Source organism: Heliangelus exortis, chromosome 5, assembly GCF_036169615.1.
Source record: "Heliangelus exortis chromosome 5, bHelExo1.hap1, whole genome shotgun sequence".
Taxonomy (NCBI): Eukaryota; Metazoa; Chordata; class Aves; order Apodiformes; family Trochilidae; genus Heliangelus; species Heliangelus exortis.
This window is the reverse complement of record NC_092426.1, coordinates 17,369,730-17,384,777: the sequence shown is the minus strand read 5'-3', so window position 1 is coordinate 17,384,777 and position 15,048 is coordinate 17,369,730. Positions and strand designations below refer to the sequence as shown.

Here is a 15,048-nt window from a genome sequence, read left to right as displayed (position 1 = left end):
TGGGCAGTGTTAAGCTGCAGTGACATTTACAATACAGCATTTTTCAACACACAGCTGAAGGTTTTTAATGTCAGCAATAGAAATGTCACTGTTTCCCATATGAAGCTAGGAGAAAGAGTTTTATAGATGATTAAGCATTCCCTAAAGTTTACAGTGAAGAGTACCTACATGATCTTTGCCATGAGTGTGGAAATTCAACTCCAAAACCATTTGGGTAGAGGTTGAGGCATGATTTTAATGGCTCATTTTTACTGTCCATTCTGTACAGAGAGCAGAAAGGGGTCCTACAAAAATGAGTGTCATTGTTCAATTAGCAGCAAAAGACTGCATGTGCAAAAGGGGGCCAAATTTAATGAATTTGCCTTTTTCATGGTTTTGAATGGTTGTCTTCGTAACCCAATATATTTTTCAGCATGTTTTTTATTTGCATGCATACAGATAAATGACCTTAGAGTACACTTTTGAGCAGTTCAAATTTGGTTTATTGTGGGCTGCTTCCTTATATAATAAGCTCATTTAAAAAAAACAAACCAAAACCAAAACAAGAAATAAACAAATACTCTCTATAACTTTTGTCTCTTTAGGTTAGGATTATATCGTGAAGCCGAAAAACAATTTAAGTCAGCTCTCAAGCAACAGGACATGGTTGATACAATCCTGTACTTGGCAAAAGTAAGTCATAGATTTGAATGTTTAAGAATTAAGTGAAATTCCAGACTATCCCTGAGAAGTCCATACACCAGAATAGCTGAATATTGAGCTTGATACACCAGTAAGTTTTATAATGTATGATCTCCATACATTATGAACTGAGGAAAAAGATGCAAGCAGTTGAAATGGAAGTCTATAGTTTACAAAAAGAATTTGGAACTTCCAGATATCACATAAAAATAATCTAAATCTCTGCTCTAAACTCCAATGGTGATTGTATAGCTGAAGAATTATTTGAGTTCCAGTATGAAGAACATTGTAGCTATATATGGTCTCCTAGGAAACTAATGCAATAAATCAGTAAGTGAAAAGTGAAGCTCAAAATCCTAGTTTCACAAACAAAATCAAAACAAAGCGAGTTTAAAGGAAGCTATCAGAGACCTTGAAACAGAATGTTCTGTCAAAATAAAGACACTAAGCTTTAAAAAAAGCTTAGCCTCAGAACTACTTTTTATCAGGGTATACATTATGGAATGTATAGAATGGTTTGGGCTAGAAGGGACCTTGAAGATTGTCTAGTTCCAACCCCCTGCCATGGGCAGAGGACACCTCCCACTAGACTAAGCTTCTCAAAGCCCCATCCAACCTGGCCTTGAACACTTCCAGGGGGATATCCACAGCTTCCCTGGGCAGCCTGTTCCAGTGTCTCACCACCCTATAGTGAAGAGTTTCTTCCTAATGTCTAATCTAAATCTACCCTCTTCAAGTTTAAAAGTGTTATCCCTTGTCTTGTGACTCCATGCCTTTATAAAAAGTCCCTCCCCTGCTTTTTTGCAGGATACTTAAGAGAAGGTGGCCTGTGAAAAATAAAAACTGCATTTTTCTTCACCATGTCCTAGAAGAAGATTAAATAATTTGGGTTTTATTAGGTCCCTTTAAGCCAGCCATCAGATACATATCCAAAATCATCACTACTAGTGATAATTAATATTCATATTATTATACATGCTTTGCTTTTCCATTTCTCAAACAATTTGTATTTTTTATCATCTGTGCTGCCTGGAGACTTGTCTTCAGTACAGCAATTAAGGGTTAGTTTACTCAACTGATTTTAGTAATTTTAAGTTTCTGTCACTACCAGGAGCCACTCTGCAAAACTCATGAGCTGCACAGTCACTAAATTGGCAGAGTGGATTAATAAACAGTGATTTGTTATGGGAGATATGCATTCCCCCACATCATTACTAGCTCAAGCAGTAGCTGCTTTTGAACTTCTACCTCCCACTCCATAGACCAGCTTGCTCAAGTATAAAGCACTGCACAACAGGATTTAGTGAACGTGGGTGGACAGGCAACAGAGTAGGGCACTGAGATACAGCTCAGTCTGACAGTGTGGGGAAGATAAGCCTTGAGTTGAGCCATTAAAAAAATAATAGGATTGCATCATGTTCTGTGCAAACAGACTGATACTAGGGTAACAATTAGTTTTCTATTTAAACTCATTGTTACAACTGCTATCTTTTTTCCAAAAAACATTCTCCTGAAATGTGGCTCTTCTTTGAAATATAATTTATGAAAAGATAAAGACCAAAAGAAAACTAAAAAAATTAAATCTTTAAAGAAATGGGAATTACATTGTAGAATACTGTGGCTGTGTTGTCTTAGCATAGTATTTGCACAGAGGGTTGGTAGTGAGTGCAACTTTGGAGTGAACTTCCAGATGGAGCAATAGACCAGCCTTGAGTAATAATGCTCTAAAAACATACTTCGTAAATAAAGATAAATAGATTTTTTTTAAAGGAGCATATTTAGTGAAGTTTCCTGTCCTCCATTTTTTATAATTTTTTTCCCTAGGAATATGAAGATAGCTGTGCTTCATAGCTAGATCGTGTTAAAAAACAAGCAATCAAGCAAAACTATCAGCTAATTGAAATTAGCTCTCAATTCAAACAAATAAAGCATGGAATTATTTGTAGGTATGGCAGCATTCACTGGCCTGCTACACATATTTAGGATAAATTGTACAAGTCACTCATATACGTGATTCCTAGAAGCTGAAAAAAGAGCCAAAGTTTTAAATTAAGAAATCACACCCATCTATCATGTGTTCTGTTTCACTTTCCACTTAAACTCTTTACAGTGTAATTCAGTTGTAGAAAACTGTAGCTAGAACAAAACAAGGAGCTTAACGGTCACAAGGGAGACAATTATTTAAGGTTTAAAATATAATGCAGACATAAAATTAATGAAAATTAATGAAAAAACGTAGCAAATTTCTTGAGGTCTGTTTTGGATACAGCAACATGACCAGATAGAGTGCATTGTGAGTAAACTGCTGATTTAAAGCATATTCATTGATGGTGTCATTAATGCAGTCCTGGGCTACGAAGTACCATGCCCCCCCAAAAAAACCCAGACTCCTCACTCTTACTGCTTTTCACAAAAAAAGGATTAGTTTTCTAACTTAATACAAGAAATGCTACTGACATTAGCAAAATTACTGGGGAAAATTGCCTGTGGGTTTTTGGCTTAGTTTTTTTTTTCCCCATAAACTTTAAATGGTAATGTGTTTCCTGGGAAGGCACTCATAGTCAACAGCTCTTCAACAGTGGTCATAGAATTCCTAGCAAATGTCTACAGCAGTACATATTTATAAGAATGCAAATAAAGAACATAATTTCTTTCACTAGTATTTCAGTTGTTAGCACTCAAAAGTCAGTGAAGCTCAAGGACAGAAGCAGAAAACATGCTTAGAGATTTCTTAGGTGCTTTGTTAATGCTGATATTTTTCTTCCAGTGCATTGCAAAATTTTTCTGTCAGGGTGCCAGTCACAGATACTTTCCCTTTTTCAGTCATATCAAGCATTAGCAGTATTTAATGTAATAATTCTCCAACAGGAGCACTGAAAATGCTTTTCCACCTAGTGGGAGACGGATTAATTGCTCTAGCTATCCAGTTTCCCTAAGTGGGTGTGTGGGATCTTTTCTTTTGATGTAGCTGTTTTTACCATACCCCAGAACAGGAGGGATTTGCAGTTGTACTCTCAAACATCTGCAGAGCTGGTCTCTGTCAACACATTGATGTCCTCTGTCCAGTTCTCACACATTATCTGCATCACACAGTGTTATAATCAACACAGAAGCTCAAGTCATGGAGACCAAACTGCCCTCTTTCTGTTACAGGATTTTATCTTTTGTGACAGGAAGGTTGGCAGAGCAGTAAGGAAACTTCAAAGTCACTGCTTTGTGCAGTGCAGTCTTGACTAAGTAACATATTTTGGTATTCCAGCACAATCAACTGTTTTTTTTAAGCCTAAACATAAGTTTTTAAAAATACATTTAACAGGAAAATATTTAAGGTGATACCTTCAATGTCGGAGTATGTTATTATTGATATGATAATAAATAACAAGATACCTTTTGGGTGCCTTCCATTAGTAATGTCCAGATTAATTAATAATGTCTAGATGATATGCATGCAAATTTAAACATCCTAATTAGTCTATTTTGTCTTCATTACAGAAATCTATTCTGTATTCACTCCATTATGTTTCCAGTGTTTTTCACCTTCTTAACTAATGGTTACTGCATAAAGGGAGGTATCATCCCTTTCATTTATCTCCCTTGTTGAACAGCAGTACACATATGCAGGGGAGATTTAGGTTGGATATCAGGAGAAACTTCTTTACAGAAAGGGTTTTTAAGCACTGGAACAGGCTCCCCAAGGAGGTGGTTGAGTCTCTATCTCTGAATGTGTTTAAAAATTGCCTGTGGACATGGTTTAGTGGTGGGTCATTGGGAATAGAGTAATAGGGTTAGGACAAGGCTGGACTTGGTGATCTTGAAGACCTTTTCCAGCCTGAGTAATTGTGTGATTCTATAGGAGTCAGACATTTGACATTTATATATACTTCTTGTTTACTTAGGTGTATTTGCGCTTGGATCAGCCTCAGACAGCTTTGAACCTTTTCAAACAAGGGTTAGATCGATTTCCTGGGGAAGTGACTCTCATTTGTGGAATTGCCAGAATCCATGAGGTATGTACCCACTATGCAATCCTTATTGTGGCCAATAAAAGAGCCAGTATTTGAATATAACTTAAATTAACTGTGCTGATTTTCAGTATCACTAATGCAATACAGGTAACATTACACACAGATACCAAACTAATGTGAGGGGACCCTTGCAGGCCTATTTGTTTAAGTGTTTAATCACACTAGTGAGATCCTGCTTACCCTTAACACTTGGAAGCAAGGCTGTGTTAAGTCAGGTGGTACAGATGTTGTCCATGTAGCTAGGTCTGGTTTACATATGTTTTATTGTGCTAAGACTGCTCCAATCACCAATAGCCCACTAGGATTAGACAGCAATTAGGATTAGTCCTCTGGTCAATGTTGTCTTTATTAACACCACGTGTCACTGTTAGTTTCTTGGACCAGTGAGAACTGTTGGAATGTGAGTGTTCCTTAGTTTAGGAAGTGGATGTTATTTTAAGTAGGATTAGTTTTTAAAATTTTTTCATTAGAGCTTGGTAACCATCCATTTATATTTTTAAATTATGTATTTTCACGTCAAACAGTGGACTTAATTTTGTTTTTCACTGAAAGCTAGTAATGATGCTATCCCAGAAAAAATGTTTTAAACAAAGTCATGAATTTATTTTTTTTGGGTCTACATTCATACTTGGCATTCTTTCCTGTTCTCATCATTCTCATCTAACCCCTAAGCCTTAATCCATTTTCATATTAAATCCTTTTTGTCCTTCAGCAAGGAAGAAAACAGTTACATAATTTTCGGAGGCTTTTCTTTCTGAATTGTTGAACAGTTTTTAATACGGATATTATTTTGCAGAGCTTCAAATAACATTGCATAACTCTTTAAGGAATTATTAAAGAACAGTGTATAGTTGACAAGATCTGTTTTTGCACTGACACCTGAGTGCAAGATTACAGCTTCATTAGCAAAGATTTGTACTGCAGCACCAGGCTGTTCTCAGGACATAGACTCACAAGTGGAATATATGCATCAGGCATCTTAATCAGGCCTTTTCTTCTCTGTCACTAATTTTTGCAAGTAGCAAGAATTTTTTTGTTTTAATAAAAACATTATTTTAAAGGGACTGTTTTAGTACTATTTCCATTAATCACAGGAAATAAATTTTTTCATAGCTAAATGTGATGCTGAGGTTAACTAGAAGCTTATTCTTTAATCGTGCTTAGAATACATTGTATCTGCAGCACAGAGGTAGAAATTATTCCTATCTAAACACAAAAATGTGTTTTGATCTTTTAATTTATTTTCTTCTATATGAGATAGTCCCGTAGTAACTTGCAGTCCTCTGCATCAGTATGATTTTGTTTACAGCAATGAGTTCCCATAATTGGTATTCCAGTTAGCATACATCCAGGCATGTATTTTTATACAATATAGTTCTTTTAACTAGTACATCCTAGCTAGTACCAGTTTTGGTGATAAATCCATGATTCCTGTTTTCAGCAGTACATAATAATTCTTCATATGCAATTATATTATCATTTGCATTTAGAGGAGTTAATGAGTTGGCTTACAAAGCATTGAAAATGAGACAGTGACTTGAGAAATATTTCTACTGTATGTGATTGCATTGGGAAACCAACTGCACAATACTGTGCATTTTAAGGCATTGTGCAAAAAGTAGCAAATGCCTGGTGCACATGCTGAGATCCTGGCCAATCTCTTTCTTTAAAAAATAAAAACCAAACAAATCTACTTTTCTAGCTATGACCTAGAGTTAATGACAGCTACAGCTAGAACTGATAAATCAGCATGTATTCTTCTCATGGATGTGTGTGTCACTTGTAAAGGTGCTAATTGGTGATGTTGATCCTAGAACTGTCATACCTAAGTAATCTCAGTTAAGTATTGTACAGGGCATGGGTAAAGCACTCAGTAGACTGACATTTTATTAAGTTTTATGATAAAAAATGGTGACTAAAAAGTAGAATTAATCTGATTTTTTTTCTGAATGTATAGGAAATGAACGATATCTCCTCAGCTGCAGAGTACTATAAAGATGTCTTAAAACAAGACAATACTCATGTGGAAGCCATCGCATGCATTGGCAGTAACCATTTCTATTCAGACCAGCCTGAGATAGCTCTGCGGTTTTATAGGTATCTACACTTGTGGGGAGGGAGGGGGAACTAAATGTGTGGGAGGGTAAAATAAAGGGTTGATTTTTGTAATGCTGATAGCAAAAAAGAACATTGGAGATTAGCATGGAAGGATGAATGAGCATTTGAACAAATATCATCAAAAAATCAGCATACTAACTTACATACCTTCTCATGTTTGCACTCTCTCATAAAAAGCTTGTCATCATTACATGTGGAGAATGTAGAAGTTATCAGTTATTATTTGATTAGTAAAAAAGGAAATTATTTTTCACAGCATGAGACGATTTAAGAACACTGAACCTTGCTCTCAGCTTTAGTTGCATTCATAAGGCATCTGGTCTTCCTATTTAGCCCTTTGAAAAAGAATAGTCTTTGGAAAACTCCATCTGAAGTCACAAGCAGTTGTGACCACAAAATCTCTTACTGGAATGAGGGCCAGGGTTCCCCAGTGTTTTAGCATAGAAAGATAGTGTTAAATGGTGATGCTTGCTTTTTGTTTCCATACAGCCAGAGTGGAAAGGAGCTAGACTCATGTTCTTTAGGAGCAGATTAAGTCAATATAAGCACTATCATCATATTTCTGTTAGACCTGGACTCTTTTGTGCTGTAGGTTCAGAAATTCATAGTCATGCTGCAGACAGCAGCCCTCTTTTTCCCTGGCCCTCTTAGAATTTCTATTTTGCCTATATATATAAACAGAATTTTTATAAGAAATCTCAGTTCTAAAAGCCACATTAAGCAACGTCAGTTTGCGTCAAAATCTGAGTTATGCTTCAAAATGTAAGATTAATGTAAATTCACATAGTAGATGTGGTAGTATTTATGTGAGCATTGGTGAAGGACAGGAATCAAGGGAAAAATGGAAATATTTTCTTTCAATCTAGACGGCTCCTGCAGATGGGTGTGTATAATTGCCAGCTCTTTAACAACCTGGGCCTCTGTTGCTTCTACGCCCAGCAATACGATATGACACTGTCCTCATTCGAACGGGCTCTCTTCTTGGCTGAAAATGAAGCAGAGACAGCAGATGTGTGGTACAACCTGGGACATGTGGCTGTGGTATGAAAAACATTACTATCCTTTCTGAGCAAATACCATTTTACAAAACCTGGAAAAAAGAATAACTAGTAAGGAGTCATTGCCCTACTTTGAAGTTTGAAACCTGATAGTGTACAGAATAAAGGTACAGATTGAAGGTTTCCTTGCACTTCAGTAGAGAGGAAGAGCCAAAAGAAAAATTTCTGTACATCTTCACACAACATGACTTATTCCTCCTAAAAGGTTCTCCCCCCATCTTTAACTTCCCTTTCTTTCTAAAAACACTGCAAAACATACCAGCCCTGTAAGGACTTTGCTGCAATACAAGATCTGAGAAAAAAAGCCCGAATCCAAGATATTTTTCTCTGAGATGTTTCTTGTATTACATGGAGCATTAGAACGATTCTGTTGTCATAAAAATGTGTATTCAGCAGCATATAGCAGACACTAAAGCACTATGTCATGGTTGGGAAGGCATTTTCTTCTGTCTTATTGGCAGCTATAGAAATCTTCTGTAATTGTGTGATAGTTTGCTAAGTTTCTACACTGATTTGCATTCATTGCCCATTTTTGCTGATGTTCTTTCGGAAGTTGTGTTAGATTTCTGTGTGCCCAAAAGTTACTGAGTAAGCTTTTTGACAGCTTCTTAATATAAGTTGTCTTCAAATGCTGATTATGATTTAACTGCAGTCACAGAGAAATCTCAACTGGTCACCTTGACTGTGCTGCAACTACTCGACTGTAGAATAAGCACATGAATGTGTACTAAAACATTAAAATTTGAACATGATGTGCCTATATTTTTCAGTACTTGTCACTTCTAATGTTTAATGTGTTGTGTCAGTATTGGTTGTAAAATTAGAGCACTAAAGAGTAGTCAGCCAGTCAGTAGTCAGTCAGTAGTAATAGTAGAAAGAAATTAATCTCCATTAATTTACATCTTCTAAGAACTAGGCTTGTATGTGATTTTTTTTCTCTCTGTGAAGACAGGCAAGATGACTTCCCTTCTGAAGACATCTCTGTTTTTCTAACTCTACTATAGATGGTAGCAGATCGTGTAGTCTCTACATGACACTTCAGTCAAATAAAAGTTTAATTATATGAAGTGATTATCACTTGGAGCATGAAAGTTTGTGCTGGAGAGCAACAATTCTGTCTGAAGAAAGACTAAGCAGCAAATGAGAGGGTCTAGCAAAAAAGCACATATGGTTCTGATCAGTGTGTTTTTCTTGTAATTTGTATTTCATCGTACAGAAGTACATATGGGTGAAAAGATATTCCAGACAATGAAACAGATGCATGTTGTTTCCAATCTTTTCACAAATTAAAATACAATCTTGCTTTTAGGGGATAGGAGATCTGAATCTGGCTTACCAATGTTTCAAGCTAACATTAGTCAACAATAATGACTATGCAGAAGCTTACAACAACTTGGCTGTTCTGGAAATGCAAAAAGGTCACATTGAACAGGTTGGTGTTGAATCTCAGTCTAAGCACAATGCTTCCTTTGGATCTTTTGTACTTAAGAAAATTTAGAGGCAGAGACATCACACGAATATCTAGCTTACATTTACAGAAAAACATAGATAACTTTTATGCATGTTTCAGTGTAACCAGCATCTTGTCATGCCATCTTCCATTAAACTGCTCATTCATAGGCATATCCAAATGGTTCACCAAAGACGAACAAGGTTTATAGTGGCTTGGCAGTTATTGAGATCTTTTTTCCAAATGGATACCCAAAACAAACCTGTCACTCTGTAATTATCACTTCAGTTACCACTTCTACTATAGATTCAGTTTACAAATGTACCTTAAATCTCTACTTCAGTTTATAATATACTTCCGTTGGGTATCAGAAGACAGCAATCAGACCAGCTCTTAAAAGAGTTTTTCAAGGAGATTGCTTCAAATTTTTGTCCCAAAGCAGCAGGTGTGTGGTGGTTTGTCTTACCTAATGTAAGTACACTGTGTTGTGTCAGACTTAGAGGTATGATTGACATGCACAGTGGGTTAAACACATTCATTTTTTATACAAGTGTAGGAAATTAAAATATGTTTGTTGGACAGTCTAAACTACTGTGGGCTTACTTTAATCCTTACGGGAACAAGCCTGTTTTGATGGGTTCATATATACATCAGAGAGCTACCAGACAATATAAAGACTTATAAATTCCTTTTTAAGAGTAAATTCTCAAAGCTAACTTCCTTCAAATAACCTAGCAATTACCATGGAAACACTGAAATGAACCTCGCACTAACTGTTTCCAGTAACAAATTAACTTTGGGTTTAGTTTCATTTTCATAATCAGGAAATTTACAGACATGTAATTCCAAGGTGGAACCAGTTGTGGAGATTGTAATTGCTATTAGCCCTGCAGAGCCTTTCCATTATAATATATTCTTTGCTGTTTATTTTAGGGTTTAGTTTAAAAATTTCTCTTTTCTTCCAGTATCACATGTGTAATTAAAAATCAGGACCCTAATGGCAATAAATCCATGCACCAAATAATAAAAAAAAGTGAAGATACTTTGCTTGTCTTGGATTTTATTTTATCATTTTCTTTCATTTTCATGTACCTAGAGTTGTCAGATTTAGGAAGTTTTAATAAGTCCTTAATCTCTGCCTTTCAATGATTTACAGATACTTTTGGTTTTAAACCAAGGGTTTTTTCCACCAAAGTTCTCAATTTTTTAGTAAATGTATTCAGAAGTTGACATTATTTTATATTTTATATTGGATTTACAGAATGAAAAAGCACACCCTGCTGTGTAAATTTTTGTTGGTTTTTAATGATACTTGTTTTGCTAGAAAGTTGTTAAAATTTTTGAGAGTCAACACTGCCATTTTTATGATAAAAATAAAGTTTGCAAAGATGCTTAAGACAGTGATGTCAGAATTTAATTTTTTTCCATATTGATATATTCTGTCTAGTGTTTAGAACTGAACTGCTTAATTGAGTAAGTTCCAACATGTCTTTTCATACTCAGCCAAGAATCTTACTCATTTTCATGCTATTAAACTGTATCATGCTTAAAGGTACTATTGGTGAAACTCATACGTAGTTGAAAATGGCTTTTTTATTAAAGTACTAGTAAAGACACTTGAGACTATTTCTTTTAAGAATTTTGAAAATTGCATTAGGTTCTTATTATCCTACATCAGATTTCACTCTTTTTTTTTCTCTACGTAGGCAAGAGTTTTGCTGCAGACTGCTTCATCTTTAGCACCTCATATATATGAGCCCCATTTCAATTTTGCAATACTCTCAGAGAAGGTAACACATTGTCCTATTCCTATAATCTAAAACTGAGCCTTGGTGGGGCAGTTGGGTTTTTATTGTTATTATTTAGAATTCCAAATAGGTAAGACTAAAGAATACAGAGTGCATAAACTCAAGTAAAACTAAAGTTACATTTTCATTGTAATACCCAGAAGCTTTGCCTGTAAAAGTAGTCATTCAAATGTTTGCTTTTGTGAAGTGAGGCCAACTAGCTATAAAGTAACTTCATAATTTTCCAGATGCACAGAAGATGAAAATCCATCTACACACTTTGCAGTCACTGCTTTTTTCAGAATGTGACTTGAAATAGTATCATATGATTTATCAGTAATTATAGAAAGAGTGTTATTATACATCCCGTGATCTTGCTGATCTCAAAAGAAAAGTCTGCTCTTTGGCCTTACAACTTTTGAATTTTGTGCCTGAGTAATTTCTTTCATGCACAGTGTTCCTCAGACACTGATTTAAAACTATGTCCAACATTCCTCTTAATAAAGAAAAACTTCTACAAGTTCTTATTTTTTTTACAAGAAAAAATTGCTCCTTTGATTGTGCCTACACCTTCAAGATTCTGTTTTGAGTCTGTTTTGTGTGGGCAGCCCAACTCCTACTGACACTGAAGCACATGCATCAGGGAAAAAGCAACCCCTTAATTTGTAAGCATATCCCCTCCATTGTGAAACATAAGATGGTTTTGAATACTTGCATTCTGCACTTACTGATTAAGGAGTAAATCCTAGTCTGCAACGTGGAGTTGTGGCTGTTACAGAGTCCTGTTGGTTGTAGTGTTTTGCCTGTATATAAAGTAGCACTTCTGTAGAGTTTAAAAATCAAATCTTCAGTTTTTTTATTCCTCCTCACTTCAAGCACTGGGCATGGTGTATCTTGTCCATTCTCCAAGAAGTCAGGGGGAATGGGAAATAATGTCTTGGAAAATCCCTCCCATTAAAATAATATTTGTCTTTTTTTTTAGTCCCTTGATTTAAGGTTGACATAACCCATAAGCCTCCATACTGACACTGTTTTGTTTGTTCACTCTCAGAACCACCTATGTTTAAACATTTGTGAGCATCAGAAATCTAGTGCACAGATTACATGATGCAAATACTGCAGTACTTAGATTTGGAAAATTGTGTGTTTCTTACAGGTTGGAGATCTTCAGAGGAGTTACACAGCTGCTCAGAAGTCAGTAGAAGCATTTCCAGGCCATGTTGATACACAACAGCTCCTCAAACAGTTAAAACAGCACTTTGCTATGCTCTGATAAGTGTATTTTTAATTATGTAAAAACAGTTAGCCTGAGCATATGTCACATGCATCTTTTTAAAAATACTAGCTCAAGGTAGGTAAACTCCACTTACTTCATTCCTGTGGCAAAGCCTGCATTACATAGAGTAGCAGGAATGTTTTGGAAGTCCTGATTAATTTCTACAATTTGAAAATATAACTTATTGAAATGCATCTAGAACACATGTTGTAACTGCATGTACGAGAGATTACAGGAGTATCAGGATAGTACTGGTATGACAACCAGATACAATAATGGTATGCTATGGTATATGAGCTAGTAAATCTCCCAGTAATATTAATGGTCATTTTAGAGGATTTTTTCCTGATTTTTTTGCAGAAAAAGTGTGGGACAATCTGTCAAGTAACACAGAGTAAGAATACTTCCTAACTGGTTTTCAAACTTGGCTTTTGGTAATATACTTTCTTACTGACTGTTGAATTTAAAAACTAAAATACGTATGTATTATGTAACACATATTTATATATGTAAAGCAGAAATTCTTGTATTCTTTGTTGTACTGTATGAATTAAATTCCATTTTGTATGGTTTCTCTCATTTGTTACATAAGTTAAAATTACATATTTATTCTGAGATGGCACATCCTGAAAGAGGCCTTTAAAATCTTGTGATGTTTCTCTGATGTATTAAGGGATTACCTTGGCTTAGGGAGTAACCCTAATCATGTTTATGAATATTGTGTCTTTAACTGTTCTGTACTTCTCCACCCTCATCTTTTTATGGCTGTTGGGGGTAGATGCTGGGGAGCTTAGAGAAGTGCACCCACAGGCTGCCCCACAGAGCAGTCTGTAGGTGACAGTAACAAACTTAAATGGTGTCACATAACGTTGTGAAATGCAAAAGTGTTATTGGCTGAATAGATGCCAATAATGGAAATTTTCCATTTTTAATGGAAATTTTCTTTTTTTCCACATTTATCTTTATACTGTCAGAATTTTGTCACAAACTAACCAAAAGAGAACCTTAGTTATTAGGAAATTTCATTACCTAAATAGGGTTTTACTTGCTGCTAAAAACAAAGAATCTAAAGGGAAGTTCCATCGTTTGATCTACTATATTTGTCTTTCCAGCTGATGGTAGAAACATAGAAAGCTGCCAGAAAAATTTTGTCTTAGCAGCTTAAACATAACTGTTGACAAGTTTTGAATGTCATATTATTAACTCAAAGTATTTTTTAAATTGCATAGTAAATAATATTATTTCTACATGACCCGGAACAGAAACTGGTAATGCAACTTCAGTTTCTAATTCAGTGTGGCAGCTTGATAGTTCCTCATAGGAACAATCCCACTTACTGTGATAACTGCACAAGTTAATGATCTGAATAACTCTTCTTTCTAGCAAATGGTACTTCTTAAAACGCAGATCTGCCAAGATTATTCTTACTGAATTGGGGGATGTGTGGAGATTGAAAGGGGGAAAGCTCATATATGGTAAGAAAACCTTTACAAAAGATGCTTGTGCAAATTAATTTAATTAGTTATTAAAATAAATCTTAATTTTATTTTTAATTATTAAATCCCCACACACACAAAGATCTAAATAAAGATTAAAACCCTTGTAGCACCCTAGTATGTGCAGCATCTGCAAGCTATTCCAAATTTATCTTAAGTGGTGTATTTTGGTTGCTCCAAAAGACAGCAATTTGCTTTGTTGACCTTTCATGCCCCAGAACCAGCATGACAAGGTAGAACAGTGGGGTTTTTGTAACTAACACAGGTCCAAATTAAATCAAATATGGTAAGGAGAAGGGAACCAGAGTGAAACAACAGATGAATGAGCAGGCTGTTTGTCGTGGAAGAGTCATTGTTTTTTGTTGTATGCAAGCTCCAATGAACAGATGAGTCTGCAGGCCCTGGGGCAAACAGCCTGTAGTGAACTGAGGACAATATAGCACAACACAGTGCTTCAGAATCTGTATTCATCTATGTGGATGGTGTGACCTTAATTTTACAAGCAGTATTTCTGTAACATAGAAATTTTTTCTCCTCAAACCTGTAGCACAGCTCCAGCTATGCCCAGCCAACATTTTCAAGCCCCTTGGGAGCAGAAAATAAAATATGATTTAAAAACAACAAACATTTTTTTAACCTACAGGGGAGATGGTGTCTACAACAGTGCTCTCTGGAAGGAAGCTCAAAGCAAATAGCTGGAAGATCTTGAAGTTTCTGTGTCCCTGCAGGAAGTGTTTGTACAGTTTATGGCTGTTGCCACCAGTTCCAGTCAGTCCTTTGATCAGCCTTCTTACTGGGTCTTTCTGATTGAGGAGGCCATTTCAAATTTTATAATGAAGGGTAAGATTATCAAGAGATTCTTATTGCTTTGCAAGATATTAAAGCCACAGCACCAGGCAAAAAAACTGTGACTTAAATTAATCAGAATTTATAGTTAAGGGTTGTGGGTGGATCATTTTGGCTGTAAAAAGGGGAAGGGCAGGAACAATTTGCTACTAGATGCCAGTTCAGTCACTCTAAGACTTTTGATTAAGAGCCCATTTTGTTGTTGCTGCTGCTGCTGCTTGCTGGGGCTGTTTTTCTTTGATTGCTTCCTAACTTTTTAGGCTAGAGGGAGAGATTTTTTTTGGTCATTCAGTCTGATCTCTGGTGTTTCA

The 15,048-nt window shown here is 35.7% G+C and overlaps 1 protein-coding gene across 4 annotated transcripts in view; it reads left to right on the top strand.

Annotated features, from left to right (window-relative positions):
* TTC8 (tetratricopeptide repeat domain 8) overlaps positions 1–12,968 on the top strand; it is a 37,927-nt gene extending 24,959 nt beyond the window's left edge. For 2 of the 4 annotated variants that reach the window (XM_071745794.1, XM_071745795.1), the window contains 7 exons: positions 585–672; positions 4,578–4,688; positions 6,664–6,803; positions 7,691–7,865; positions 9,192–9,314; positions 11,039–11,122; positions 12,276–12,535. In XM_071745794.1, the coding sequence (XP_071601895.1) occupies positions 585–672; positions 4,578–4,688; positions 6,664–6,803; positions 7,691–7,865; positions 9,192–9,314; positions 11,039–11,122; positions 12,276–12,392 (838 nt within the window). In that variant the 3' untranslated portion in view covers positions 12,393–12,535. Of the gene's footprint in view, positions 1–584; positions 673–4,577; positions 4,689–6,663; positions 6,804–7,690; positions 7,866–8,830; positions 8,957–9,191; positions 9,315–11,038; positions 11,123–12,275 lie in introns of those variants that run through there. The other 2 variants (XM_071745797.1, XM_071745796.1) reach the window with 2 other exon arrangements.
* The last annotated feature ends 2,080 nt before the right edge of the window (positions 12,969–15,048 follow it).